Source organism: Chaetodon trifascialis, chromosome 2 (genome assembly GCF_039877785.1).
Source record: "Chaetodon trifascialis isolate fChaTrf1 chromosome 2, fChaTrf1.hap1, whole genome shotgun sequence".
Lineage (NCBI taxonomy): Eukaryota > Metazoa > Chordata > Actinopteri > Chaetodontiformes > Chaetodontidae > Chaetodon > Chaetodon trifascialis.
In genome coordinates this window covers 11420434-11446594 of record NC_092057.1, presented here as the reverse complement: position 1 = coordinate 11446594, position 26161 = coordinate 11420434, and the positions used below count along the sequence as shown (strand labels likewise).

The 26161-nt window shown below is 43.7% G+C and overlaps 4 protein-coding genes across 5 annotated transcripts; 3 read left to right on the top strand and 1 right to left on the bottom strand.

Moving 5' to 3' along the window:
• The first annotated feature begins 114 nt into the window (after nt 1-114).
• On the top strand, nt 115-6576 carry acaa1 (acetyl-CoA acyltransferase 1). Its single transcript, XM_070984459.1, has 12 exons — nt 115-374; nt 1238-1331; nt 2389-2446; nt 2520-2599; nt 2687-2729; nt 2863-2961; nt 3524-3604; nt 4487-4677; nt 4754-4933; nt 5081-5136; nt 5348-5493; nt 5597-6576. The coding sequence occupies exons 1-12, from the start codon at nt 201-203 to the stop codon at nt 5670-5672; spliced, it is 1278 nt and encodes a 425-aa protein (XP_070840560.1). The 5' UTR covers nt 115-200; the 3' UTR covers nt 5673-6576.
• esf1 (ESF1, nucleolar pre-rRNA processing protein, homolog (S. cerevisiae)) lies at nt 6530-12923 on the bottom strand. Its single transcript, XM_070984314.1, has 13 exons — nt 12853-12923; nt 11698-12125; nt 11053-11399; nt 10847-10960; nt 10404-10513; nt 9974-10126; nt 9744-9858; nt 9014-9413; nt 8761-8888; nt 8224-8314; nt 7941-8032; nt 7688-7843; nt 6530-7602 (listed from the first exon to the last, which is right to left on the bottom strand). The coding sequence occupies exons 2-13, from the start codon at nt 12101-12103 to the stop codon at nt 7267-7269; spliced, it is 2448 nt and encodes an 815-aa protein (XP_070840415.1). The 5' UTR covers nt 12104-12125; nt 12853-12923; the 3' UTR covers nt 6530-7266.
• A 180-nt stretch (nt 12924-13103) lies between these two features.
• On the top strand, nt 13104-17814 carry ndufaf5 (NADH:ubiquinone oxidoreductase complex assembly factor 5). 2 transcript variants are annotated; one of them, XM_070984507.1, is made up of 11 exons: nt 13104-13502; nt 13964-14004; nt 14102-14165; nt 14275-14322; nt 14503-14606; nt 14864-14903; nt 15586-15783; nt 16074-16134; nt 16363-16446; nt 17362-17444; nt 17584-17814. In XM_070984507.1, the coding sequence occupies exons 5-11, from the start codon at nt 14593-14595 to the stop codon at nt 17668-17670; spliced, it is 567 nt and encodes a 188-aa protein (XP_070840608.1). In that variant the 5' UTR covers nt 13104-13502; nt 13964-14004; nt 14102-14165; nt 14275-14322; nt 14503-14592; the 3' UTR covers nt 17671-17814. The 2 variants fall into 2 exon arrangements, with proteins under 2 accessions (XP_070840608.1, XP_070840599.1); XM_070984498.1 differs by having other exon boundaries at nt 13110-13452.
• Nucleotides 17815-20948: 3134 nt separating this feature from the next.
• Nucleotides 20949-25827, top strand: LOC139345656 (dynein regulatory complex subunit 4-like). Its single transcript, XM_070984423.1, has 11 exons — nt 20949-21081; nt 21256-21345; nt 22365-22562; nt 22712-22918; nt 23010-23064; nt 23144-23349; nt 23716-23883; nt 23999-24085; nt 24166-24375; nt 25075-25140; nt 25229-25827. The coding sequence occupies exons 1-11, from the start codon at nt 21079-21081 to the stop codon at nt 25373-25375; spliced, it is 1437 nt and encodes a 478-aa protein (XP_070840524.1). The 5' UTR covers nt 20949-21078; the 3' UTR covers nt 25376-25827.
• The last annotated feature ends 334 nt before the right edge of the window (nt 25828-26161 follow it).

The window sequence follows — 26161 nt, the reverse complement described above, 5'->3', positions numbered from 1 at the left end:
TTTAATGACATTCACCTGTCAAATAAATCCAGTAAAGTAAAATAATATGAAGAGGAAACAAATATTTCAATTCGATGTAGTTTGTCCCTCCCCTCTTCCCGCCCCGATAACAAAAACAAGGAAGTGACGCAGTGTACTGTCGCGAGCAGAGTTCGAACGTGGGAGCGTCACATACTGAAGTCTGTTTTTTTGACGACGGAATGCACAGATTAAAGATAATCTCGGGACACTTGCGCCCCTCCAGTCCTTTAGTGTCCAGACGGGACTTACGGAGGTCGGAGTGCGCCTCAGCAGCCGTCCGCAGTCCGGAGGACGTGGTGGTGGTTCATGGACGCAGGACTGCTTTCGGGAAAGCTAAGAGAGGAGCGTTTAAGGTAAAGGGTTTGACTTGAACACCTGCCAGCTGTGCTCAAGGGTCATGAGGGAAAAGGTTACACCAGCTTTTTGCCTTGTCATGATGTAGCAACGGTGCAACTACATTTACTCATATACTTGGTGTTAAGTATTTATTTTAAACAACTTGTATTTAACTTGAGTATTTCCATTTTGTACTTGCACTGCATGAAGCTGACAATACCGCTGTACTTTTAATTCAATTCAATTCAATTTTATTTGTATAGCGCCAAATCACTACAGTGATTGTCTCAGTGCACTTTCCAGTTGTCTCAGGACACTTTCCATATAGAGCTGGTACAGACCAAGCTCTTTAATCTACAGAGAACCAACAATTCCCCCATGAGCAAGCACTTGGCGACAGTGGCGAGGAAAAACTTCCTTTTAACAGGCAGAAACCTCGAGCAGAACCAGACTCTGGGTGGGCGGCCATCTGCCTCAACCGGTTGGGTGAGAGAGGAAGAGCAAGAGAGGGAGAGTGAGACAGACAGACAGACAGACAGACAGACAGACAGACAGACAGACATGCAATCACAGTAACAGTGACAGTGGATGTAATAACAGTAGTAGCAGTTGCAGTGGATGTCAGGCAGGGCCAAGGCAGGAGATGCAGCTGCAATCCACAATCCAGATTCAGCCACTGTGTAACCTGCAAGACGACCAAGCACACTGCATGTAGCTGACAATACTACTATACTTTTACCATATGCAGGGCTCAGACATGTAGTACTTTTACTTTGTTGTATTGTTATGTTTGCCGAGTACTTCTTCCTCCTTAGTGTTGATGACTGACGCAGGTGCTTCATGGCGCTGTGATATCATTTAAACCCTCGTTTGCCTGCAGGACACGACGCCCGATGAGCTGCTGAGTGCAGTGATGACCGCCGTGCTCAAAGACGTTGGACTGTCACCCAACAAGCTGGGAGACGTTTGTGTGGGTGAGACGAGACTTTCATTCTTTACATCGGCTCTCGAATCATTCGTACTTTGTCATGACTGAATAAGTTCAGGCTTCACCCTCAGCCTCGTCAAATCAACTTTATTTATACAGCTCAGAATCACAAGTGACAGTCTGTTCGTCATCTTACAGCCACTGCCCGTCGAGCCTTGACTCTGGTCAGGAAAAACTCCATGAAAAACCATTTAACGGGGAAAAAACTGTGACGATGGAGTCCTGCGCTCATTTCTGTCATTGTCTCTGATGTTTACACTCAGTGTCTGACTTGAAGACGCATTCGAAATGAAATAAAAACTACATTTGACCATATTAACAGAAAGCAGACAAGGTAAAAAGTAGAAATCACATCATGAAAGACTGCTCAGTGGTGGAAACTAACTAAGCACATTTACTTGAGTATTGTACTTAAGTACAGCTTTGGGGTACATGTACTTTACACTCCATTGCAGAGATATTGTATTTATTATCTCCTCATTACAGCTGACAGCTTTAGTTACTTTGCAGATTCAGACCCAGACAAAATATAATCAACAATTTCAACATTAAAGCAACGCACACATGAATGCATCATTAATTATGATACAATAATACATAATATACTGAAACTGGCCCTTCTAATTAGTCAATACTTTTACTTCTGGTGCTTAAAGTATATTTTGATGCTAATGCTTATGTACTTTTACTTACTTTTCTAATGTAAGTAATAGTATTTTGGTATAATATCTGAGTACTTCTTCCACTGCTGGTTGTGAAGCAAGTTCTTGATGCAAATAACGATACTTGCAAAACAAAACTATTCAAAGATATTAAGATATATTCTGTTCGGGAATGCTGACTCACTTTATCTGTTATCAAAAGGCAGGAAACATGGGACTATTTTATTTCTCCACACATGAGACAGTTCTTACCTGACCTGAGTCTATAGAGGTACATTTCACAGGCTCAGATGTGTGACTGTGAACTCTTCATTCATAAAATAAAATGTTTTTTCACTAATCTTACGCTCTGTGTACTGAGCCACCTGCTGCTGTCTGCAGGTAACGTGCTGCAACCGGGTGCCGGTGCTCTGGTGGCCCGAGTGGCTCATTTCCTCAGGTGAGACTGATCCTCCACGCAGTGATCCGCCATCATTCAGTCCCAGCGTCTCACTGCTCTGTCTTCATTTCAGTGGGTTTCCAGACACCGTGCCGGTCTACACTGTGAACAGACAGTGCTCCTCTGGACTGCAGGCTGTGCTTAACATCGCAGGTAGAGACAGGATTCTTCACTTCCCTTTTCACAACCTGAACGAAGCGTGAGACCACCACTGACCCTGTTTTAATCCTGTTTGTGCAGGAGCCATCAGGAACAGATCCATTGACGTGGGCCTCGCGTGTGGGTGAGTTTCTGTGACGTTTCCACTGTAACAAATAAAGTTAAACCCGTGTTTCTTCACTTGACCAGAGAGTGTGTGTGTGTGTGTGTGTGTGTGTGTGTGTGTGTGTGTGTGTGTGTGTGTGTGTGTGTGTCAGTGTGGAGAGCATGTCTCTGCGTAGTGTAGATAATCCAGGAGATCTGAGCTCCAGGCTGATGGACAACGACAAAGCCAGAGACTGCATCATCCCGATGGGGTGAGACCACATGCTGCAGGATTCTCATGTTCTGTAACTCAGAGAAGGTTTGAAGGTCACTGAATTTGACCTGAAGGCTCTAATCCCAAACTTAAAGTAGCAAAACCTTATTTGTCAACATCCCATCATTTCTTCTTGTGTCCCCAAATGTCAAAAATCTGGCATATTGTTCCACAAATATACTTTGCGATGCCAGATGTAGATACTGCTTCCTCAGAATTACTTCCACTTTGTTACATCACTCTTAAATGCTGCCAAAATGCTGTAATTCCCAAATTGTTCTCAACCTAAACTTGTTACATATAATCCCAGAATGAGTCATAGTAATCCCAAAATGACTTTGTTATAATCCTAAACTTCGTTTTGCAGCCCTAAAATGTGTTTAAATAATCCCGACCACAACATGGATTATCCCCAAACCTGATGGAAATCTCAAAGTTGTTTTATCCTGAAATCTAATGGAAAATTATTGGATTCTGAAATTTTTCATAACCTTGAAGTTTTATTATAGCGCTCCAAATTCCTACAGCTCTAACATGTATTTGTGTGTTCGTTTCTGCAGCATCACATCAGAGAACGTCGCAGAGAGATTCGGAGTCTCCAGAGAGAAACAGGACGCCTTCGCTCTCAGTTCTCAGCAGAAGTCAGTCAAACTTTTTAAGATCTGTTTGTCTGCAGGAGTGCAGGAAGTATTCACATCCTTTACTCAACTAAAAGGATTAATATTACTCTGTCAAAATACTCTGTTAAAAGTAAAATTCCTGCATTAAGTGTTACTTCAGTAAAAGTATGTAATTATAATCAGGAAACTGTACTAAAAGTAAAGGCAGTAAAATGCCTCCTGTGACTGTTCTACTGTTATATATTCTGACTAATGCATTCATGTAAAAGCAGGATTTTCCTGTTGGAGTTGGTTGAGGTGGAGCTCGTCAAGGACTGAAACTAATGATTCTTCTCATTCTGGATTAATCTGCTGATTATTTTCTCCATGAATCGATTGATTGTTTGGAAACATTGTGAAAATAGTGAGAAATGTTGAGCCAGAGTCCAAAGTGACGCCTTCACAGTGTTTGTTTAGCCCAACCAAAAGCCCAAACCCCAACATCATTCCAAATACATTCAAATCATTCAAAGGAAAAGCAGCAAATCTCCACATTTAAGAAGTTGGAACCATCAAATGTTTTGACAGGAAAACTGACTGAAACCAAACTTCAGCCGACTAATTGATTAATTGACTAATTGTTTCAGCTGTACTTCATTTAACTGTTTGGTCGCTAAATTTATAACAAACATATTTTCTAACCTCTTAATCTGTAAAGTAACTAGTACCTAAAGTTTTCAGATAAATACAGTAAAAAGTACAGCGTTTCCCTCTCAGATGTGGTGGAGTAGAAGTAGAAAGTGGTATGAAAAGTGAAGTATAAGTACGTCATATTTGTACTTCAGTACAGTACTTGAGTATTATATGAATGGAGTATAACATGGATTTGAAACCTTATTTTTTTTAATCAACCTGCCTCCACAGAGCCGCCCGGGCGCAGAGCTCAGGTGTCTTCCAGCAGGAGATCGTTCCCATCAGCACCAAGTTTGTAGACAAAGACGGTAACGAGCAGCAGGTGACGGTCACTAAGGATGAAGGGATCAGAGCGGGAACCACTCTGGCAGGACTCAGTAAACTCCAGCCGGCCTTCAAACCCGACGGCAGCACCACAGCAGGTGAGCCTTCGTCTGTGACCGGTGAACTGACCCATCCCAGAGGTTATCAATCAAACACACGCACGCTCTGTCTCAGGTAACTCCAGCCAGGTGAGTGACGGAGCGGCGGCCGTGCTGATTGGTCGCCGGTCTGCGGTCCAGGCTCTGGGTCTGCCGGTCCTGGGGGTCCTGAGGGCCAGCGCAGTGGTGGGGGTGCCTCCTGACATTATGGGTATTGGACCAGCGTTCGCCATCCCTGCAGCTCTGGAGCAGGCTGGTAAGATTTCAGAGCAGTGAAGTTTTTGCTTTTGATAAATAGATTTTCCGCCCAGCGCCACCTTCAGGTGAGCCTCAGCGTTACACGATCAAACCTGAGCACGTCAGCATTTTAACCACAGAGGGCCTGTTACCGTTTCCCCCCCAGGACTGACTGTGTCTGATATCGACGTGTTTGAAATCAATGAGGCCTTCGCCAGTCAGGTGAGTTCAGGTGTACAGTTTGAGGATTTCTCTTTCTCTGTGTGATCAGGAGCTTTTTTCTTTCTCTCCATGTGCTTCTTTTTAAGCATCACTTCACCCAAATCACCAGCAAAAAACTGTATTCCCACTCAGAGTCTCTGAGATTTCTGCCTCCACCTTGTTTTTTGTTTTCTATGTGATGCGCTTGGACGGACCCTTTGCTGCTGCTCAGGCGATGTACTGCGTGGAGAAGCTGGGAATCCCGTTGGAGAAGGTGAATCCTAACGGAGGCGCCATCGCTCTGGGTCATCCTCTGGGCTGCACCGGAGCTCGACAGGTGGTGACGCTGCTCAATGAGCTCAAACGCAGAGGAAAGAGGTTCGTCTCAACCGCTGCGCCAACATTCATCATTCGTTACCAACGCGTACGAGCTGATTAAAACGTGCGTCTGACTCTTCCCCTCCTGTTTCCCTGACTGCAGGGCGTACGGCGTCGTGTCCATGTGCATCGGGACTGGGATGGGAGCTGCTGCTGTCTTTGAATACCCCGGACCGTAGAACAGACCACCAATCACTGTGGCTAAAAGCCCCTTTCAGACATGATGGGTAATCTGCCTGAGATAAGATATATTGCCAGTACAGAGCTGGGTAATCTGGACCAAAAAAAAAAAAAATAACATCACACTTTGAGTAATCGCAGATCGTGATCTAAACTGTGATGTTTTCTCTAAATTTTGAAATTCCTTGTAGACTGTTATCCTGACTTTCCAGATGATTCTCTCGTGATTAAAACCTGACGTTGAAGGTGCAAACAGAAGCTAAAAGATAACGAAACCATAAAATAACACGCTTCAAGTGCTCATAATTCAAATAGCCAAAAATCGAACCAACCCAAACACACCACGCTGCTGTTTACGTCACGTGAGGTCATCCAATCAGCATAGCCGGCGAGTTGGCTACATCACCACTGGTTTATTCATGTGGTGCAGGTCTGCTGGTCAGTGAGGTCTTGTGAAGTTAGCTAAACGTTATTACAACATAACAGCTCGTGGGTTTTAATCAATCTTTACATTAATCTCCCACTGAACTAATGCTGCTGTGCTTTAGGCGTCAATACATTTCAAATACTTTGAGTGCCTTTGATTCATGCTGCTGATTGAACCACTTTGGCAGTTCTTCCAGGACCTGATTTATCCTTCATCTACTAGTCGTGTCAGGTGTCAGACTGATGGCTCCGGTGTCTGTGCGTAAAGCTTTGAGGTTTAGTTTCGTCCTCAGCGTGCCGTCAGATACATTAAAGCAAGGGGCTTTTATTGTGAAGCAGCTACAGGAAGTCACCAAGTTAGCAGAGCTTTGTTAGCGTGTAGCTACAGGGGAACAAAATGAGATATGTACGTATTCTGTGCAGGGAGGAATACCGAGCTGTTCGATGAAAAGTTTGCTTCAGACCGTCATCAATGTATTGATCATGAATTCTGATTTTGATTTCCTGGAAGTGTTTGAGGATGTTATGAATCCAGCATGATCTGTCAAATCTAACGACCACACAGTAATTCTGTTTGGAAATGAAAGATAATGAGCCTCATGCAAGAACCTTCTCTTATTCCTATCGTACACCTTGTATGACTCAGGTTCAACAAACTCTGACTGGACAAACTTCAGCGTTCAGGAGCAACAGTACGAGGACGATATAAATCCTAGAATGTGGGAGGGAAAGCAGGAATGGCCCCAATCTGAGATTTGCTGAAGAATCCGATCTATTTCTATTGATTAAATGTGTAAGCGCCACATAAGAAGAAATGTGCTCTTGCATGAGGTTCAGTCTGTCACTGTTATCTGAAACTCTAAATAACTGCGGACCAGCTGTGAAGAATCTTTTTATGATACTAAGTTTCTGTGTACAAATAAAACAATTCAACATGATCTGAGGCAGCAGGGTTCAGTTTTTACTAAAAGGGTGTTTGATTCCTCATCTGTTGGGATTTTCTCTGCCCAACATATAAAACAGGAACACAGCAGTCCAGATCCCGAGACATCAGGAGAGACCTTGTCGACTGCTTCTGTCAACATCTGCAGTCTGATTTTAGGGAGAACCCTAAGTCTCCGTCTGTCAGGAGTGTCTTTGTTTTCTTGTAGAAAAGCTGAGTCAGACCTACATGAACTTCTGTTTCTTCCGAGCCTGAAACTGCTCTGTTTTGCTCTTAATCGACTTGACGAGCAGAGACAAACTGGGGTCCATCAATTTCTTCGAGGCGGCCTCGACTGTCGGAGAGTCAGAGTCATTTTCCCGTTTCTTTCCTGCCACTTCCTGTTTACCAGCGGCGTTCAGCGTGTCCTCCATCTGCTGATGCTCCTCCTCTCGTCTGCGCTGCTTCTCATTCAGGATGCTCTGCGTGGCTTTAGTCTTCTTGTAGCTGGGGTGGGACGGGTCCAGGTTGAACAGGTGGGAGGTGAACATGGCCTGGAAACGAGGGTCTTTGACATCCATCTGGACGCACAGACAGACAGGAGAGGGTTTGTTACAACATGATGCAACTGTGGACACATTTAAATCCATCAAGCATTAAACAGACCTGGAAGTCGTCGTCCTGCAGCGACTCCTCGCCCTTCTTCAGCAGCTTCTTCCTCTTCTTTTTGCTCAAGTTCTGCTGCTCCACGATCTTGTCGTAGTTGAAGTGTTTGTGTTTGGCGTCGTCACCGTCGTCCTCCATCAGCAGAGTTATCTCCGCCTGCACGCACACACACACACACGTTTAGTATGAGCTCTGATCCACAGGTTCACAGATGTGATGACTCCATGTGGAGCTGCTGGGAGTCAACTCTGACCTTTTGTTTCTCCTGCTCCTCCTCCTCCTCAGCTGTCCGCCCCTCCTCCTCCTGCTTCTTCTTTTTCTTCCCCTTCTGTTTCTTCTTCATGTCTGCAGACACATCAGACAACACTGATGCACAACACAATACTCTAAACTCAACCGATCAGTCTACTGTACACAGAGGAGAGTTTATATAATCTAAATAAAGTGCAGTTTGATAATAAAATACATGATGAAACCACAATCATGTCCCACAAAGCCCTGCTGTGACTCAATGATTAATTGACAGTATTGATCACCTGTAGCAGCGAGCTCCTCTGCAAAGAAGGGGTCACTGAGATCAACATCTGGGGGAAACTCATCGTCGCTGAGCTTTTCCTCATCCTCGCCCTGATACAAAACAGAAAATATCAAAATAATATTAAAAGCAGAGTTCATGGAATGCATAAAGTAAAGTAAAATACCACATTTTAGAGGAAATGCAGCAGTAAGAGGCAAAGCATGACGCTGGGATCAGATTCAGATTCTACTGCTGTTACATGATTATTAGGAGTTGGTTCACTGAGATAAGCAGGAGGTGGCGCCCATGGAAAAAGGCAAAAAAAACCCTCAAGCAACTGTAAAAACTTTCTTTATTTCAATTTTTTCTGAATTTTGTCATTTCCATCAACATTTTCTAAAGTGATATTTCAGAATGTGCATAAAAATACACTGATGGAAACACACAGCCAGAGTTTTAAAGAACGTGAAATCTGAAATATCTGAAATCAACACAGTTCGGAGTCCAAATGCACCCGTTGTTACCTCTGCAGGGACGTTTGTGCTGCTCTACTCACCTCTTTTCTTTGAGATTTCTTCTGCTTCTTCTTGTCTTTCTTCTTCTCCAGGAACTCCTCCCACGGCGTCAGCTGATCCTTCCCCTCCAACTTCTTCTTCACCAGCTGCTCCGTCGTCTCCTTCAGCCCTGGAGACACACAATGGTGTAAAATGGGAGGTTTTAATTAAAGCTGAGCAGCGTGGAAGAAATCTACACACCAAGCACATCTGGCTCAAATAAAACCACCTGGACCTGAAAAGCTCTCGTCTTACCTGGCACCCAGGTGATCTCCATCTCCATGTCTTTGTCTTCCTGCAGCTTCTTCTCTTTGTCCTGGATACCTTTCAGCAGATCTCTGTACTTGGAGATCTGCTCCTCGCTTTTCTTCTTCTTCTTCTTCTTCTCTTCCTCCCTTTGGGGTTTCTTCTCCACGTCTGGCTCTTTGGAAAGGACATCACACCTCCTCAGTACTGTCTCACCTCCTGCTGCATTGTCCTCCTCTCCATCCTCCTCTTCCTCTCCAAACTCAATCCCTCCTCCTTCACTGTCCTCGTCCTCGCTGGAGGAGGCCAGGTATGCGTTGAAGTCCATGTCCAGCAGCTCATTTTTGTTGAATTTCCTGTTCAAGGCAGTCACGCGCTCATGGTCTGTCTCATCCCACGTCAGCTGCACCTGATTGGTTAAACACACGCTCAGACGTGTCAGTCCCACATTAAGGGTCTCAACTTTGAAGTTCTGGTCATCATTCTGTTGTCGTCACATTTTATCTCAACTTTCATTCACTCCTGGATTCCCTGAGTAAATGTAATTAGTTACATTACACCACTGATTAATATCAGGCCTGGATCTCTCTGCAGGTAAATATTTATATAGACAGTATTTCTATATTTTACAATAATCATTACTAACTGGCAAAAAAAACATATAGATACAATAACCAACAGGCCATCTGATTAAAACTGAGACAGAGCAGTTTTTGACAGTAACTATCAGCCGTTGTACCTTTGATGTTGTTGTGGCAGAGGAGGAGAACAGCTTGGGCGTGTAAGCCGCGAGGTTCACGTCCATCGCCACGTCTTTGGGCTCCTCGTCAAACTTGACATCGTCAGGAATAAACCTGTTCGGTGGAGGTTTCAGTTTCAAAAAAGGGTGCGTGTCAGATTTCAATCATTTCTCTTCTAGTTTAGTGTCAGTTAAAGAGTCGGTGGTGTCGCTCGTGTTTGAACTCTGACCGAAGGTCCAGGACGGAGCAGCTGCTCTCGTACTCGTAGCCGTCACACTCCTCGTAGATTTTGGCAGCGGTGTCGACCGAGTCACACTCCGCTACAGCGTAGAAATACTTCAGCCGCTTGAACTGGTAGTCACGCATCTTCTCTCTGTAAACCCTGAGAGGAGAGACACACACACACACACACACACACACACATTGATCAAATCCACAGGAAGAACACACACTGATGCATCAGAGATTTGTGTGAACTGAACAGTGAAAATAAATGTCAGGTGTTCACACAGGGTTAGGTGAAGGTTATGGTAAACTCCAGGGACTAATCATAAATCAGCGTGTGTGTGTGTGTGTGTGTGTGTGTGTGTGTGTGTGTGTGTGTGTGTGTGTGTGTGTGTGTGTGTGTGTGTGTGTGTGTGTGTGTGTGTGTTCATTACTTCTCCTCCTCAGTGTCGTCCTCTGAGTCGTCGGGCAGAGCTCTCAGCTCCAGCGGTCCCTGAGTCTCCTCCACTTTCAACCTCTCCTTCCCAAACTCTGATGGGTAGATCTAGACAATACCCAGCATGCACTGCTGTTAATCTCACTTACAGACAACATTCAGCTGTGAAATGTGTCAGAATTAAGGACAAAGTTTGAGATGCGCGTACTTTACTTTTCATGCCATTTCCACTGAATTTATCCAACAGCTTTAGTTACGTGTCACTTTAAAAATAAAGATTTTCGCACACAACATCGGAAGAGTTTATAAAATATGACATTTTGTTAGTAATTGGACTAACCAACAGTTTATGCAATCTCTGGCTGCTCTGAGTTAATGAATGCAGATACAGTCATTTACGCCACCTGGGGTTGCTACCATACGTTTTAGGAGCAGCTTTACCTTAACAGACAGCACAGCTCCTCCTTTGGGCGTGAAGGAGTTCAGCACAGCCAGCAGGTCTTTGGCTTTCATCCGGTCCCAGTCCATGTTGCAGACAGCCAGTCGGGTAGAAACCTGAGGCAGGAAGCACAAACACAGTTAAAGCGTGTTACAGAGTTTCCTGGTCAGGCGAACAGATCGTGCTCCATCACCAGATGCCACCTCACCTCCTCGCCACGTGGAGCATCTTTGCACAGCTCTCCCCAGTCATGTTCGATCTCTTCTTCCTCTTTCCTCAGGATGGCATCCACGTCGTCATCGTCGTCTTCATCCGAGCTGGTCTCTATGTTTCCCTTTCCTCTGGCCAGATCCGGCTCACTGTCACTGTCCTCTTCTGAATCCAGACCGGACTCCTCCTCGTCAGATCCGCTCACCGCATCACTCTCCTCTTCTGAATCATCATCATCATCGTCTTCTTCATCATCTTCATCCTCCTCACTGCCAGCTGTAACACTGTCCCCGAGGTCAGCATCGTCCTCCTCTGCACTTTCCTGCTCCCCATCGTCTTCCTCATCTGAGGAAAATAATAGAAAATATGACAGAAATCCTAACGTACAAAAGCCTGTAAGACTCACAAATGAAACATCGGTTTGTGAAGCTGCCATCAAATGCTCACTTATCACCTCTGAAAGCAACTTCATAGATTATTAAAATAGTTAGGATGAATTTTCTGTCTGGAGATTGGACGTTGTTATAAGAACATATCAGATTCTTGGATTCGTCACACACTTAACTGAGAGTAACCTGACAAACAGGACTGGGTGAGCTGCAGGCAGGCGTTGAACGTGTGAGAATCAGAAACATCTACTCGCCTTCTTCAACCACTCGGACGCCTCGTTCAGCTTTAGCTTTACCGTCTCTGCTCGGCACCGCTTTTCCTTTCTTCACCTCTCCGTCAGCCTTCACCAGCTTCTCCTTCACTTTTTTCTTTTTCTTGCCCTCTGCCACGCTCTTGGTCTTTACGTCCTCCTCGTCGTCTTCATCCTCAGAGTCAGAGACTTGGTAGAAGCGCTTCAGGTCCTCGGTGGAGGTCTGGTTGATGGGACGGCCTCGCTTGTCCACCGTGTACTTCTCCTTGAAGCGCTTATCGTGAAACATGGATTGGAAACGCTTGTCTATCTTGATTTTGCGTTCTCTCTCGGGCATTTCCCAGAATCTGGGGTCCCTCTGCACCCGCAGGAAGCGCTCATCGCTGTCCTGGCTCTTTTTGGACGACATGATGGCAAACTTGAAGTGTCACCTGACAAAGACAAACAGGACATACTGTTGGGTAACATGGACAACGAGCTCCAAGCCTTTCTCATATCGTGTGTATATGTGTCTTTATTACGATGACTGGATCCTAAACTTTTCTCAGCCTCTAAGAGACTAATCTAAACTTTTAGATTAACAATAGATCAAATCACTGTGTGTAATCGAGGTTAATGAAGAGTGATTTATGAACTGAGGATTTAGCAGCAAACAACAAATGTTTGACTTTCCAGCATATCTCACTTTAACATTAAAAACACCAACTAGACAAAAACACATCGTGATTATATATATAACTACCTGATTAGTCTACATGCTGATAATGTAGCTTGTTGATTAACGTTATTATTGTAATAGTTAATTAATGGTTGTTACTCAACAAGGAGCTTAAGTAAAAAAGTTTTGTATTTGCTGCTGCTGCTTTTCACTGTTTCATAGCTTCATAAACTATACTTCAAGTTTTTAGGCTTCTGTTTGGAAAAATGAAGCAGTCCTACTTAAAGTCCAGTCTGTCTGACACTCGGCTGCTGTTCAGTTTCAGGATGCTCAGCAGCGCGTTGTCATGTAAACAAAATGTCCGAGCAGTAACGACAGACGTTAACGGCGGGAAAACCAGACAGTGGCTAACACTGCACACCGCTGAGCACGCGCCTGTGAAACATGCATAACAAATTAGTAAAACATCGTATAAAACAACAACAATCCTGAAACTTTACCGATATTTCTCCAGTCTTCTACTACACGTGTTTTCCCAGCATGCAACTCTTCCGTGACCTTTCTGTCTTCCCGCCCCTTTCTTGATAAAGTAAGCGAAGTGGGACAAACGAGGTGAAACGCGAACTGACGATACGAACGTCTCTAGTTGCTTTGTGTAGTAGGTATAGCAGTTGCCACACTATGATCCAGTTCCGTTGTTTCCAATGAGCCCAGCAGAATCCAGTTCCAAGTTTTCCCTCCTCCTCTTCCTAGAGGTCACCCGCTGTGGAGGACAGGAAGAAGTCTTTCCAGGTGTCCAGTGTGAGTGTCCCTGCTTTAATTCACCTGGCAGCAGCGCAATGAGCAGCGGAGTGTGTCGCAGAGTCCTGCAGAGGCTGCAGATAGCCGGGTCCGCTCCTGCAGCCTCCTCCGGCAGCTGGAGCCGGATCCCATCCTCCTGCTGCAGACCCCGGCCTGGGCCCAGGTCTGAAACCCGAAGAGGACTGTCAGTGCCGGGCAGGAGCGCCATGAACGTGTTCAACAGGGAGATGAAGAAGAGGCAGAAGAACTGGGCAGCATCACTGCAGGACGGACACCTGTACGACTACCTGAGGGACGAGGTACGAGCGCGACAGACACCTGAGTACATGTACTACAGTACACAGCTGAGGTACTTGTACATCAAGACTTCTTTTCTACTCCACTACTACTTCTTTTCTATCTGACAGCTTTAGTTACCAACAAATGAAGATTGTTGACACATAAAAGATACAAAGAAGTTGTAAAAACTCCCCAACAGTTTATACAAATAAATACAAGGACAGCTGAAACGAATAGTCGATTAGTTCATCGACAGAAAGTTAATCGCTGACAATTGATGGCTCCAGCTTCTTAAATGTGAAGATTTGCTGCTTTTCTTTTAAGTCATTTGAATGCATTTGTAATAGTATTGTAGTTTGGACTGTTACTGTTTACGTGAATGCATGAGTCAGAATAATCTAATGATATTGGTTTAAAAGAAACTCAGTCTTGTTTGCTCCTCTTTCAGTTGAACACACAGCAGCTTCTTTGACCACATGTTCCTCCTTTAAATGTGAGAATAAAATGAGTGTTTGTTGTGTTGAACTGCAGGTTGGCGGTCGAGTGGCAGATCGAGTCTACGACATCGCGAGGTGAGTTTGTGACGACACACCTGGTATTTATCACACAGGTGTGCTGCCCCCACTTTCTTTTTCTCCTCAAACGTTGCCCCTCATCTTCTCTTCTCAGGACGTTTCCTCTGGCTCTGGACATCGGTGGTGGGAAAAGTCACATTGCGGAGCATTTAAACAAGGTGCAGAGCGTCGTCCGTCTGGTTTCAGCTGTTCTCAGTTGAGTTAAATCCTGAATTACCGACCCTTAGCCAAATCTAACTTCGTGTTTTCTGCCTGTTGGTGTTTCAGGATGTAGTGCAGCGTTTGTTCCTGACAGACATCTCAGAGAAAACTTTGGTGAGTGTTGAAACAGATCACAAAAACACCACGTTCAATCTGCAGGTTCTCCCAGAAAATGAATGAATCCTTTCAGTCAGTTATTAGCGATGATGACACAGGAAACACCGATGGATGCTGTACTCACTCCTGCTGCCACATGATGCTGATAAACGTTCATTTCGTGGCTCTGATCTTCAGAAACAGAGCAGACGCAGTGAGATACCGACTCACTGTGTTCTGGCTGACGAGGAGTTTCTGCCGTTTAAAGAAAACACCTTCGACCTGGTGATGAGCAGCATGAGGTGAGATCAATAGATTAATCATTCTAAATCCTCAATAGGATTTGAGGGAGAATGTGGTCGTTAAGTTTATGACCGTTGCACCACTTCCTACCAAAAGATGACGTTAAGACCTCACTGAGCCTTTTCATGAACTTCATTGTCAGTTTTGGTGAAACCACAGCTGTTCTCCTTTCTGCAGGAAAGCATTTTAGCTGACGTATTTAAGGTGTGACGTCTACACCGTGTATTTAATCTCACCTTTTGCTCTCTTCTTTCAGTCTGCACTGGATCAATGACCTGCCAGGAGCTCTCAAACAGGTGAGCGTGAACTTTATGTTGTGTGACGGATACAAATGATTTTCTCTCTGTGATTGTTTGCTTTGTGTCGACGCTTCCTCTGCTGTGGCTCTTGTGGTATAAAGTCCATTTTTTCTACTTCCTTGCTCAAAGTGTGTAACTTTTTGGGCGGCACAGTGGCAACGCTGTCGCCTCACAGCTAGAAGGTCCCGGGTCGATTCCCGCCTGGGGCGCTGTGGGCGCTGGGGGGCGTGTCCTCCACCATGCCTTCGGTGCCCACTGCCCCTTATCTCGAAGAAAGGGGCCTTTCTGTGTGGACTTTGTGTGTTCTCCCCATGTTCACCTGGGGGTATCCTCCATAAAAAAAATGAAACCACCCTCTAAAAAACATGCATGAAGATCACCACCTGACCAATGGCGACGAAGAAGAAACTGGGTCCCCGGGCGCCGGTCGGCTGGCAGCCCACCGTTCCTGGTCTGCTGCGGAGGAAGGACTTGCCAGGATGCGTTAAAAGCGGAAGAAGAATTTCACCAAGCTTGGCGTGTGTGTGCATGTAGTGTGACTAATAAAGGATGTCTTTCTTTCTTTAATGTTTGATAAAACTGTTAATTATCCCCTCAGTCACTCTTACATTAAGTCAGTTATTTTGCTTGAAGGCTAGTTTATGGAGAATTAAGCTGATTGTCCACCACCTCCACTCAGATCCACCAGGTGCTGAAGCCAGACGGGGTGTTCATCGGGGCGATGGTGGGCGGGGAGACCCTGTACGAGCTCCGCTGTTCCCTCCAGCTCGCCGAAACCGAGAGGGAGGGAGGCTTCTCCCCCCACGTCTCCCCCTACACTGCCGTCACAGACCTGGGCAACCTGCTGGGCCAGGCCGGCTTCACCTTGCTGACTGTGGTGAGAAACACCAACACAGACAGTGTCAGAGCGAGTGAGACGCCATGAGGGAAGATGAACAGTGACACAATGTGTGCAATAATACTGACACATCATCCTGTGTAACTTACCTGTAGAAGGAAGACACATATCTCACCTGAGTGACAGATGAATGCTCTCTATGAAAAAATATGCTGCAGAGGTTAAAAAGGTTAAAAAATCTGTGATAATTAAAAATCTACATGTTAATCACAAACATCTGAAAGAAAATAAGACGTAGAACACGTCTGACCCGTCTGTCTCTGTTTCAGGACGTTGATGACATTCAGGTTCACTATCCAGGAATCATTGAAGTCATGACTGATTTACAAGGTATAAAATGTCAACGCGTTAATTAAAGCTGTTAACATGCTGAACCTTTAGTGTTAAGTCTGACACATTTTGTGCTTTTGTTGACGTTTCAACTGGTCATGTGGTCATTTTCATTGTTAGTTAGTGCTGACGTTTGTATTGCACTGCTTTGAAATGTAAAAAAATCTGGTAATGTAGCGTCAATTTTAACTTTTACTCTGCATTAACATTCATTTCCATATTCTGCAGGTATGGGTGAGAGTAACTGTGCCTGGAACAGGAGGTCACTGTTGCACAGAGACACCATATTAGCAGCAGCAGCTGTTTATAAAGGTAAGAGGAGGGTTAAACGACGAAGACACAGCAGATCTGTGGCTCCAGCAGGAGTTTCCAGATTGCCGTAGAAATATTTACTGTATATTAATATAGAAGAGTTCCTGAGACGAGAACAGTCTCAAGTTTTACAGACATTTATGATTTTTTTCACGTTTGAACCACAGCAGAGGACTTTCAGCAGGTTTCAGCCTAAGAGTAAAAGTAGTGTGGCTCAAAATGGTAGAAAATGTGACTTCCACATTTCTAAGTAAGCCAGAAAATCAGATTGTATACTTCTTACAGCTTCACCATACAAGTGGTGGAATGTAACATTGATTCAAGCACTGTACTTCAATACAAATTCCAGGTACTTGTGCTATACAAATAATTCTAATTATACAGAATTATTAAATGATAAGTAATTTAGGTGTTACAGCTGCTTCAGTCAGAGCAGACTGTATATCTGACACTTCTGTCTTCTCCGTGCTCATTTTTTCCACTGTTTATGATGCTTCCATTATTAAACCTGACCTTGTGCCTTTTTCTCATCATTATCTACCCTTACACATCAGACAAGCCCAAAATAGAGTTTTCTGTTGGTGTTTGGACACTGTTTAACTTCCCCTTTCTGGGAAACGAGCTGCGCCGCTGCAGACGCAGGCATCAGAATGTGATGAAAGTGTGAACGCTTTCGATTCTCTTTATTGCGTAAGATGGTTAAGATGGTCCCTCCGTGCACAGTCAAGTGAAGTCAGTTTTAATGATTCATCTCAGTTTGTATTGGTTAGCTTACTGTAGCTCAGAGACTGGAAGCAGAAGCGAGCAGCCCAGCTCTGTCTACAGAGGTAAAACTCATCTGACACATTCACAGCCCCCAAATCATCCTGTCCTGTGGTGCTTCGCTATATTGTGTCTGTGTTTGTTTGAAAACAGAGATGTATGGTAGCGAGGACGGGTCCATCCCCGCCACCTTCGAGATCCTCTACATGATTGGCTGGAAGCCTCATGAGTCACAGGTAGGACAGAAATAACATTCAGACATTCAGAAATTTTTGGTGGTGTTTCTCTGTTTTTTTTTCAATGCTTTTAAACGCATCAGTTCTAAAACAACAGCAGAGCACTGGTTCATTCTTATACTTTTGTTGCCTTTTTCAGGCCAAACCGGCGAAGCGAGGCTCAGCCACGGCGTCGTTTGGAGATTTGTCGAAGATCAGCAAGCCGACCGACGCAAACAAGACATAGAAGAATCCGAGCCACTAAACAGCTGATGTACTGCAGATTGTAAATAAAATATTTTATTTAAACAACTACGTTCTGTTATCAGATTAAACGTAGGCGTGTTGGTGTGTTGTAATATTTTTCTCTGGAATAAAACTGAGCTATGAAAACGTCATTGTGACAACATTCTGTTTCGTCTAACAGGAAATGTTCCTGAGCTGACTTAAAAATAAAAGTTGACTCATTTAGCAGCTTGGCACATGTAAGTAACTGCACTGAAGCATTAGAAATAAGTCAAAGAAGACAGTCTGACAAAGCCGTGACACCAGTGGACTCTGATTTACAGCTGCAAAACACAAAGAAACAGTTCCAAAGGAAGACTAAAATCAGGCAGACGATACGAGTTAAATCAGTTTCATATTTCAAATATTCTCTAAACTATGAATACTCATATCCCTCCAGATCAAACCACCTCTGCCACTTTCAAGAGAAAGACAACCACAGATACAGTTTTTACTTAAGTTAAAAATTAGCACATCACCAACTGGTAATATCTAAAGGTCAGACCTCCAGTAAATCTGCCAACAAAGTCACTGTTTCAGGCAAGGAGTGGAAAAGAAATGGTGCGACTAGTCTTATAATATCCACACGTGCTGAGCTCCCGGGCACAATGTGAATTCTCACCCTAACACCAGTTTCATTTCCGACCACAATGTTGTTAGTCATGAGTTCCTCTTGGATAAAAACTGAATTTTAGTCCAGTGTCTCTTAACAAAGTTAACAGGCTGCAGAGATGTTGCTTTACCTCTACTTTGTCCTCGCTGCATGTTTCTGTCAGAGCTTTGCTGGTAAGAATATCTAATTTGTCGACTTTTTAGTGACATCACTTTCTAAGGTTTGGGCTTTGGCTGAAATACGTTTTGGTATCAAGGCTCAAAAAATGGACACATTGAAATTAACTGACTTATCTAGTGAGAACAAAGAGAGAGAAATCTGCTGATTATTTCCATGGTAATGTGAGCAAACACCTATAATAGAAGAAAATTTAAAAAGCGGTCTTAAAAGCAATGTGGAGTGGTTTCATGGCCACAGTGCCAATTCTGGACTCCCTGATGAGAGACGACCGAAGAACAGAATCAGATGGACCACTGTAGAACTAATGGACGGCTTCAAATGTCAGCAAATGTTTTGGTTGGTTAATTCTACTAAACTTGTGTTGTGACAAAAAATTGTATTAAGTCTGATCTGGTTCTTTGTAGAACAGAGGTTTTGTCGAGACTTATTAACATTATTAACAGCTGTCTGCGGCTTTTGTGTCAAAACATTGATTTTCTATGTGGCTCCATCCATTCAGGACTAGACGAAATGGCTAAACTTGACAAAGTCATTTACATTAATGTAGTATGAACATTTTAATAGGTCACCTTTCTTAGTAACTAACCTGACTGAGAGAAAATGATACTAGATCAAGTTGTCTTTAATGAATAAGACACTGCATGGAGATGGAAATGTCTGATTGCATGTGTTTATCTGTAATTTATTCTATTTTCTTTTGACTGCTTCTTACACTGCTGTAACATCAATAAAGTCAAGTACAAAGATGAAACCTGATTGAAGACAGATGATGAAAATCCTTAGAAACTCAACTGACTGTTGGGACCCTGAAGCTGATTTCACAGCCGTCAAACCAGAAGGAAGAAGAAAGATTCACGTTCTACTTCTTTTCTCCAGAGTCAGATGAGAAGATCAATATCAGTCTCAAGTCTATTTGATAATAATTTTTCATGTGTTTTATATACAAAAATCTTAATCTGTAAAGTAACTAAAAACTAAATCTGTCAGATAAATAGTAGAAGTATTGAGTGGTATGTCACTTAAGTACTTAAGGTGTGCATTCAAGTGCAGTGCTTGAGTCAATGTTACGTTCCATCACTGCACAAGCTAATGGACCATCTGGAAAGGAGGCTGCTTGCAGTTTGCAAAGGGGTCAGAGCTTCAGCTCCAGTGTCTGCTAAAGCGTTAGCAGTCAGACTGTCGTGTAACACAGTCTATGCTGTGAAGCAAGATAAGCCAAAGAACTGCAAAGGCCATATCAAGATCATATCATCAAGATCAGCACACAAGTTTACCAGGAATATTTAACTTACTGCTGCCTTTTTACTTCACAGACACTCCTACAAAGACTGTCCTGCTGAACACAATGGCTACACTGCCCTGTCCTCTCAGAGAGGAAGATGTAACATGGAGCCGCTTCATAAATGGTAAAAAGGTGATTCTTGTCTCTATCAAAAATGGCCACGAGAGAATCCCTGATAAACATTATGGTTCCCTGGCGAATAATGCACTGGTAATAAACAATGTTAAACTCTCTGATTCTGCAATGTATTTCTGTAATGGAGAAAAAATATATCTGGAAGTGACAACAGATCCCAACAAGGTGGATCCCAGTGATGGAAATGTACCAGTCACACCAAGAAGGGATGAGGCAGCCTATGGCCTGCAACCAGCTGGAGCAGGGGCCACAGACACAGAGAAACAACAGCCCTCAGACTCTTGGAAAGTTCCTGTTGGTGTTCTCGTGGGTGCTGCATCGGTGGTTTTGGTCATTTTAACCCTGAGATTCTGCTCAAAAAAGAGAAAAGAGACAAACACCAACTCGGACAAAACTGCAACTGAGGTGATTTATGAGGAGATAGAACCTGCCGTGGAGCAGCCGAGGAGGGAATCTGATGTTGAAAGTCCATACTACTTTACCAGCATCAATGGAGCACCATGCAGCTCAAATCCACCAAATGATCTGTACAGCACTGTCAACAAGCTGGAAACTAAAGGACGCCGCAGCGAGGAGTGTGTGTACCACCTGGCCCAAAATCCACCACAGACAGTCAGCTGTTAGCATCAGTGCTGCTACCTCTCACGCTTAGACATATAACCTGTCTGAGGCTTTGTTGAAACTTTCTGGTGCAGATATTACAGACAAATTGATCCTAAGATTTAAACACTGTTGCGTAAAACTGTATCTGTAAAGGCTTCTTTTGGTCCTGGAGTCTGTTTTGATCCACTGACTGTTGATATTCATATTAACATTTTAGTCTGTGCTAAGTGTCTAATGAACCGTCGTCCCATTTTATTAAATCTACTTTAAATGGTCATTTTGGGTATTTTCATTATCACTCTGCTTTTCACTGTTTGTATCATCATATCAACTTAAATGCCTCTGTGTGAATGAATGGTGTCTTTAGTACAGTACTGTAAATTAAGCGTAATGTCTTTCAATAAAGATTTTTTGAAGAGAAAAAAACGATCATCTGACGACGTTGCCATGACAGCGCCTCGTGTTTACGTGTAGAAGAGGACTGAAACCGCGGCTCGGCTAGCTAACAGTTTCAGATTTTAACCCCTGTTTATTGTCAACACCGGCTATATTTTACGATGGTGAGTAAACTTTTATTCTAATCAGTAGTCAGTTGTATCACAGTAGTGTTGTGGACTGCGGTTAGCATGTGGTAGCATAGCATGAGCGAGATACCAGCTTCGTATGGAGGCTGTTAGCTCGCTCAGCTAACGGAAAGTCGTTTTGCGTTGTAAATGTTGATGGGTTTTTTGCAGCCACCGAAGACTAAAAGCAAAAAGGCCGGGAAGGGGAAGTCAGCTGCGGTGGTGGACGGTCTTTCAACGGAGGAGATGTCCAAGGATCAGGTCAGAACTGCTTGGCCAACACAGCTAACGTTAGCCTCAGAGCTAATTGTTGTTAGCTAGGTTAGGTTAGCCTCTCATCTAAATACAGTCCGGTCCAGTGAGTATTTAGACTGTGACGCATTTTATTGGTATTGTTCTGTTCTCTTGTGTTTGAAATGAAACACTATGAGTTGTAATTATTATTATTATTATTATTATTATTATTATTAGCTGTAACTTATTTTCATATAGAAAATGTAGCCTTTTTAATACACTGGTCCGAAGCACAAGTACATTTACTCAAATAGTTTACTCAAGTACAGCTTTGAGATATTTATACTCATCGTCTTATTGAGGATCGTTTGTTGTTATAGGATACACAAAACTATAATGTATAAAGCAGTTACAATTTGCTCCACCTCGTCCAGTGACATGAAAATGCTGCATCAGAAAAAAAGTTTGTGCTGTTTGAGGGAGCACTCAAAGTAAACATGCATGAATATTATGCTCATGTTCATATGAACATTATGTGCGATAACAAAAAATGCAGCACATAAGGAGGAGCTGGGGTTGCCACGAGTGTGTCAGCAGAGTTACAACAAAAAGTGACAGGTTATAATGGTCTGATTAATTACACAATCAAACAGCTGAGGCAGCAGATGAAGACAGGCTCTCCAACTCTTCTCCACAGTTCCCTGCCATAAAACTGCAGAGTTATTCTGCCATCAAACATATTTGAAATTCTAATTAATTTGTTTGTTTAGTGTAGCCTAACTACGTACTGTGCAGCCATATTATGCAGCAAAAAATGAAACTCAGATCAGACTCGTTATGGAGATAATCAATCAGCATCTGGAGCAAAAAACATGCACTGCAAATCATTATTTTTTTTAACTTGGTAACTTTCCAACTAAAGAAAAATAAAAAGAAATGCGTACAAACAGGTGGGCCTGTACAGGAGCAGATCAGCAAGCTGTCATCTGACCTGCAGCTCACATGATGACGCCAACAAACTGACACAAATGTCTTTGAACTTCCAGCTGGAGGAGCACATAGTTCGCCTCCGAGAGGAGCTGGACAGAGAGCGGGAGGAGAGGAGCTACTTCCAGCTGGAGAGGGACAAGATCCAGGCCTTCTGGGAAATCTCCAAGAGGAGCCTGGAGGAGACGAAGGCTGAGCTGAGGAACAGACAAAGGGAGAGAGAGGAGGCAGAGGAGCGCCACCGAGTGGAGATCACTGTAAGCTGCACGCACCACCAGCAGCAAAAAACAAGACACGATCATGCCATCAGTATACTGAATGTCACCAGGTCCTATTTGCACCAAATCACATTTGATTGGTGATTGAGTTTCACATCCAAACACCACATTTGACCGTTGGTGTCCAGGTGTACAAGCAGAAGCTGAAGCACGTCCTGTCTGAACACCACAACACGACCTCCAGGCTGAAGATGGACGGCGTCGCCTCAACCTCGCTGATCCAGGACAAGCACACGGAGTCAGAGCTTGGGCTTCAGAGAGAAAAGCTCGGCCTGCAGGCCGACCTCAGAGAGAAGAAAGACCACAATGGAAACTGCATCAAGATGCTCAAGCTGGTGAGTGTGGTGCCATTCTTACTCTTTTGTCTTACAGTGGTTTCCTGTTTGATTTCTGCCACAGATCTGTCATTCTTTTGATTCTCAACAGAAACACCAGGTAGAGTTAATGGAACTGGCAAATGACTATGAAAGAAGAATCAGAGGTGAATAAACTTCCATTTCTGAATTAAGCTTAAAATCTACTGTCATAAACTCTGCTAAACATTTTCCATCTGTTGATAGAAATTGAAGTGAAATATCACAAGAAAACGCAGTCGATGATTGAGGTGGAGGGCAAAAAGCGGAGAGCTGAGATCAACGAGCTTGAGGACAGAATAAAGAGTCGTGTTGTGACTTTAGTGGAGGAGCACGACAAAGCCCTCAGAGGTGCTGAGGAGCACTACTCCACGATTCAAAGTCAACTGTTGGCGCATCAGAAAATGCTGAAGGTAAGAGACGTCACTGACTCGCCACAGGCTGCTCACAGTGAAAACGCAACCTGCAGAACTGCAATGACACAAATGTGAGATGGTCACTCAACAGTGTTTGTACTCTATGAGTTATTCTATTCAGGCCATGTTAAAATCCACAGGAGGAAACGACTTTGCTGTGAAGCCACACACATTTCCTACATTCAAATAAGCACTGCAAATAGTTCTGTTACTCTCAAAGAGAAGCTGCAGGAGCTACAATAAAAGTCACAACTTTTTTGTACTGATCATGACTAGTAAACTAAAATTCCACATGTAGTGAATCTTTTCATAAAACCTAAATGAACGTCAGGTTTTTGTTTCATGGTGTATTTGTTGTGGTAGGAAGAACTCGCAGAGGTGACGAAGCAGCAGGCACGAGCGGAAAATGAGCTTTCAGCGGCTCAGCGGGAGAACAAACGTCTGAGCGAGTCTCTGCAGGACGCCCAACAGAAGCTGCCCGAGCTCCGAAAACAGCTGGAACACTACAACCAGGCCAAGGCCAAGATGGCGGTGCGTTCACAGCACAGGAAGCAACATGACACATTGTACATCATTATCTTAATTTAATTCAGTCACTGCAACCTAAAAACGTCAGTCTAATTTTTATCGATATGTCCACTGACAGGCGACTAGAGCTCGAGTGAAGGTCACTGAAAAGGAACTGAGAGATCTGACGGTGGAGCATGAGCTGCTGCTTCAGGCGTTTGAAAAGGTAAACTCTCATCTGGTAAGTTTTACCTTCATTCAGCCTGGCAGGTGTTCATGTGTGTGGCACACTCCGCTGTCCGGCAGGTTCAGCAGGAGCGTGATGAGCTGTTGAAGAAGCAGACGGAGGCTATTCTGGATGTCCAGCAGAAGAGCAGACTGAAGGAGCTGTTGCTGGAGAGGAAGTTGGCAGCGCTGACAGACTCGCTGGAGACGAAGGAGGCTCAGCTCTGCGCCGCGCTGTCGGCCTCCAACGTCGACCAAACTGTGGGCAGCTGCGCTGAAAACAAACTCGAGGTACAATTTTCTGTCCCTGTCTTGTTTCCACCTACGTCCCTTTTTGCACAAGTTGAAACATGCATCTTTGCTTTGCTTGTGCAGCTTTAGCATATTTATGGGACAGAACACAGACGATCTGTGATGATCTGCGCTGTCTCAAAAAACACTCTTTTTTAATACCCAAAGGGACACCATGAGATTATGTGCTTGGTCCATCATTATTATAGTTTACATTAATAACCCAGACCTATAATATGCATTTTTATGTAGATGATTCACTCTTCTATGCACATGGCTCTTCTCTAACTCAAGTCATGTCTAGATTACAGTTAATGTTCTTCAGAAAACTCCACAAAACCTCAAACTTGTACTGAATGCTGATGAGACAAAATGTGTTTTATTCTCAAGAACCTATAAATCTGTCTTACGTCTTCTCTCCATCCATTCATAAATGCAATGATGCAGAATTTGAAAAAACAGGCTGGTCCTCATAAGTTTATAAATGTGTCCTACGCTAACGCTGCTTCAGTGTATCACGTCTTCTGGAACCGACTGTTTGTATCTGATGATCTGTGTCACATTCACACCCATCTTTCTTTTGTCTTTATGTCATATTATCTCTAACAAATCATCATCATCATGAGGTGAAATGAACTGCAGAGCTATTTGTATGTGAGCCTCATGAACAAATATGTAAAGTGTTTTGCCTGCTCGTAGGAAATACTGGAGTCTAAACAGGTCACCATCGATGCCTTGCAGTGCGATTTGGCTCGAGACTGTAAGGTCAGTTAACCCAAAGAGGTTTTCATGCATTAATGCAGCCATTCAGACATAAGTGTCCGTCAGCTCATGTTAAACGTGTGATCTGCAGGAGTATGATGACCTGCTGCAGACCTGTAAGGACAAGCTGGAGACTTTGGGCATCCCTCTGTACGACTTTCCCTTCAGGCCCTCAGAGCAGATCCTGGATGGACAGACTCCAGGACAGAACTCTGCTGGACCTGCTACTAAACACTGAACTCCTCGGGTGTCAGGGTTACACTCACCTGTTCTGCTTGGACACTTTCCAACCCAAACTACGTCACTTCTCTACCTCTCTCTCTATCATTTGATCATTTCCAACATGTTTTTACTCAAATATAAATGCACTTTCTGAAGGGAATGGTCCTTTATCATCCTGCTGCTGCTGCAGCTGCTGCTGCTGCTGCTTAGTGTTTACCAGGTAAACCAAATCACAAAGGTCACTCATTTTGTTAATAAACATATTTTTGTCATGATATCTTTGTCTCGAGGCTTTCATGTGACATTTGTTAGTTCAGAAATCTCAATTTTCCTCAGTGAACATTTTAATTCACTCATTCATTTCAACAGTTGTTTTAGTTGACAGTATTTAATATCACTGCTGCATTCAGGTTCTTTGAGCTAGATTTGTTCTTTTAATGAAAAGAATTAAAGTAAGCATGAGTAAAGTATGTTTTTGCTTTATATCATGTAGTTTTTATCCACTCTAGCAGTGTGGCTCTGGGGATGGCAGCGAGGGTCGGGTGGTCAGTTCAACACTTTGGTTCAGCCTGAAATATCTCAGCATCTATTGGATGGACTGCCATGAAATTTGGTTCAGACATTCATGTTGCCCTCATGATGAACTGTGACTTTGCTGATCCTCTTCTCATCTCGTGCCATGATTAGATCTGAATTTTAATTTGTCCAAAACTTAAGTTTTTAATCAAAATCAGCGTTAGTGTTGGTGATAAGCCAAAGAAACCTATAGTTAGCACTAATTAGCAAACGTTAGCATGCTAAT

What these genes read in the sequence shown, in the direction of transcription:
- acaa1 (XM_070984459.1), top strand. Translation starts at nt 201, where the DNA reads ATGCACAGATTAAAGATAATCTCGGGACACTTGCGCCCCTCCAGTCCT. An exon ending in CTAAGAGAGGAGCGTTTAAG is followed by an intron (nt 375 to 1,237) that starts GTAAAGGGTTTG and finishes GTTTGCCTGCAG; the next exon opens with GACACGACGCCCGATGAGCT. An exon ending in GACTGCATCATCCCGATGGG is followed by an intron (nt 2,962 to 3,523) that starts GTGAGACCACAT and finishes TCGTTTCTGCAG; the next exon opens with CATCACATCAGAGAACGTCG.
- esf1 (XM_070984314.1), bottom strand. Translation starts at nt 12,103, where the DNA reads ATGTCGTCCAAAAAGAGCCAGGACAGCGATGAGCGCTTCCTGCGGGTG. An exon ending in TGCTCCGTCCTGGACCTTCG is followed by an intron (nt 9,859 to 9,973) that starts GTCAGAGTTCAA and finishes TCCACCGAACAG; the next exon opens with GTTTATTCCTGACGATGTCA. An exon ending in GGAGATCACCTGGGTGCCAG is followed by an intron (nt 8,889 to 9,013) that starts GTAAGACGAGAG and finishes GTGTGTCTCCAG; the next exon opens with GGCTGAAGGAGACGACGGAG.
- ndufaf5 (XM_070984498.1), top strand. Translation starts at nt 13,192, where the DNA reads ATGAGCAGCGGAGTGTGTCGCAGAGTCCTGCAGAGGCTGCAGATAGCC. An exon ending in TGCCAGGAGCTCTCAAACAG is followed by an intron (nt 14,904 to 15,585) that starts GTGAGCGTGAAC and finishes ACCTCCACTCAG; the next exon opens with ATCCACCAGGTGCTGAAGCC. An exon ending in AGCAGCAGCTGTTTATAAAG is followed by an intron (nt 16,447 to 17,361) that starts GTAAGAGGAGGG and finishes GTTTGAAAACAG; the next exon opens with AGATGTATGGTAGCGAGGAC.
- LOC139345656 (XM_070984423.1), top strand. An exon ending in AGGCCAAGGCCAAGATGGCG is followed by an intron (nt 23,884 to 23,998) that starts GTGCGTTCACAG and finishes GTCCACTGACAG; the next exon opens with GCGACTAGAGCTCGAGTGAA. An exon ending in GCGCTGAAAACAAACTCGAG is followed by an intron (nt 24,376 to 25,074) that starts GTACAATTTTCT and finishes GCCTGCTCGTAG; the next exon opens with GAAATACTGGAGTCTAAACA.